Source organism: Etheostoma cragini, chromosome 5 (genome assembly GCF_013103735.1).
Source record: "Etheostoma cragini isolate CJK2018 chromosome 5, CSU_Ecrag_1.0, whole genome shotgun sequence".
Classification (NCBI taxonomy): domain Eukaryota; kingdom Metazoa; phylum Chordata; class Actinopteri; order Perciformes; family Percidae; genus Etheostoma; species Etheostoma cragini.
The window spans coordinates 30,946,180-30,948,231 of record NC_048411.1 but is presented as its reverse complement, the minus strand read 5'-3'; the positions used below and the strand labels follow the sequence as shown (position 1 = coordinate 30,948,231).

Here is a 2,052-nt window from a genome sequence, read left to right as displayed (position 1 = left end):
ACACACAACACGACTAAGACACACACACAACACGACTAAGACACACACACACACAACACAACTTAGACACACACTCACACACACAACAAGCCTGCAGGCACAACGCAGGGCTCAGACACACACACCACAACACAACACGACTAAGACACATACTCACACAACACGGCCAAGACACTCACACACAACACGGCCAAGACACTCTCACACAACACGGCCAAGACACTCTCACACAACACGGCTAAGACACTCTCACACAACACGGCTAAGACACACACTCTTGCACAACACGGCCAAGACACTCTCACACACCACGCCCAAGACACACACACAACACGGCTAAGACACTCTCACACAACACGGCCAAGACACTCTCAAACACCACGCCTAAGACACTCACACACACACACACACACACACTCAAACACCACACGCCTGAGACACACAGGTTAGACACACACACACACGGCCATGCTGCCAGGCGTAGTCGTGGTGTTCCCGGCGCGGCGTACCTTGCTGAGGATGTCCTCGGTGTCCGACTGCAGCTCGGCGCTCAGCTGCATGCGGGACAGGTGCGCCTGCAGCAGCAGGTTGGTCTTCACGTGCGGGTCGTTGAACTTCGGGTTGTTCAGTTTGTGCGGCACTTTCTGCGCCAACTGCAAAACAACAAAGATCGTCCCGATGAACTTTAACCCTCAGGAACCCAGAGAATCGGCACCTCTGATTCATAATTCAATCAGTTTATAACCATAAAACACAGAAACCTACTGATTGTTGCAGCTAACAGCTAACGAGCTAGCGGACCCGGGGGGGGTCTTCCGGGTCTTTCTAGACTCTACGGGGGTTTTCTATCCAGACTGGGACTTGGACCTTTTTCAAGCTCGTTGAGCATTAAATCCAAACTGTTACATCCAAAATTTATCCACTTGATAATAATAATTATCCATAATCTATCACGTTTTCACGAGTTTCTGCCGCTAGCTCCGTGCTCCGAATATTCTACAGCTCTCCCATGATGCATTGGGAGTTTATTTAAGGAAATGAAGGCACGCTATATGCCCATATATGGGCGACAGCAGTAGGAAAAACAGTAATCCTCCAAATCAGACTAGTGTGATGTGGTCAGAGATAACTCCCGTTCTACAGAAGAGAATGGAGGCACCGGTTGGAGGTTTGGCATATACTTACATATTTATATTATATATTTATGTTATATATTTGGGCCTTTTTGGGAGAAATGTAAATAGTTTGTGCTTTATATGAGTTATAATGCTCATTATGTGTATTTTTGCATGTAGGAGAACTGTTGTAGCCAACAGACATGCTGGTGTAGCGTTGCTGTTGGTGTAACATCGATAAATATCCCGTTACTATGTTGATTATTGGCAGAAGTAAGTGTGATGTCTGAGTATTTCTTCCAGCTCGGTCCCGGTCCTGGTCCTGGTCCAGGTCCCGGTCCCGGTCCTGTGTGGTTACCTGTCGGAGAAGTAGGTCCTCGTGGTGCCTGATGGGAATGTTTTTGTACTCGGCAGCGTTGGAGATGATCTCGATTAAGCCCCGGATCTTGGTCTTGGCGTTCAGGGACATGCTGAACAACTCTGCCAAGAACAACCAAAAACTACAAGTCAGCCATGTTGGAATCCATCATGTAGTTTTATACATGTTCAACGATTAGAAGAAGAATCAATAACTCATTTTTCATGCGTAACATTACAGAAAATGCCATTTTCAGCCTCTGAAATACAGATTTTCCTGCTTTATATCATGAGAAACTAAACATCTTTGGTTGTCTGTTTTCATATTTTGTCTTTTTATTCAACTTTTCAGGTTTGTCTGTTTTTTTGTGCATCAGCTTTGTGTGAAAGGACAGTTTTGGGTCAAGATAAAAAAAATATGGAAAAGAAACAACAAAAAGACACAAAAGCAGTAAAAGTATTGGAGAAAGTGTCAAAAATGTCAGAAAAAGGGACAAAAACATGTAGTTGATGTAGTAGTAGGCAGCGATCATGATGGTGTAGTGTTATTATTATAGAGGGGGGGGTCAGACCGATGGTG

General features: G+C 45.2%; 1 protein-coding gene across 1 annotated transcript in view; it reads right to left on the bottom strand.

The window, feature by feature from the left end:
* Nucleotides 1-2,052, bottom strand: part of LOC117945078 (U5 small nuclear ribonucleoprotein 200 kDa helicase-like) — a 48,064-nt gene that overhangs the window by 17,715 nt on the left and 28,297 nt on the right. Inside the window, exons 28-31 of the mRNA XM_034872332.1 lie at nucleotides 1,975-2,002; nucleotides 1,474-1,599; nucleotides 510-653; nucleotides 426-432 (exon numbers count right to left, since the gene is read on the bottom strand). Of these exons, the coding sequence (XP_034728223.1) occupies nucleotides 426-432; nucleotides 510-653; nucleotides 1,474-1,599; nucleotides 1,975-2,002 (305 nt within the window). The remainder of the gene's footprint in view (nucleotides 1-425; nucleotides 433-509; nucleotides 654-1,473; nucleotides 1,600-1,974; nucleotides 2,003-2,052) is intronic.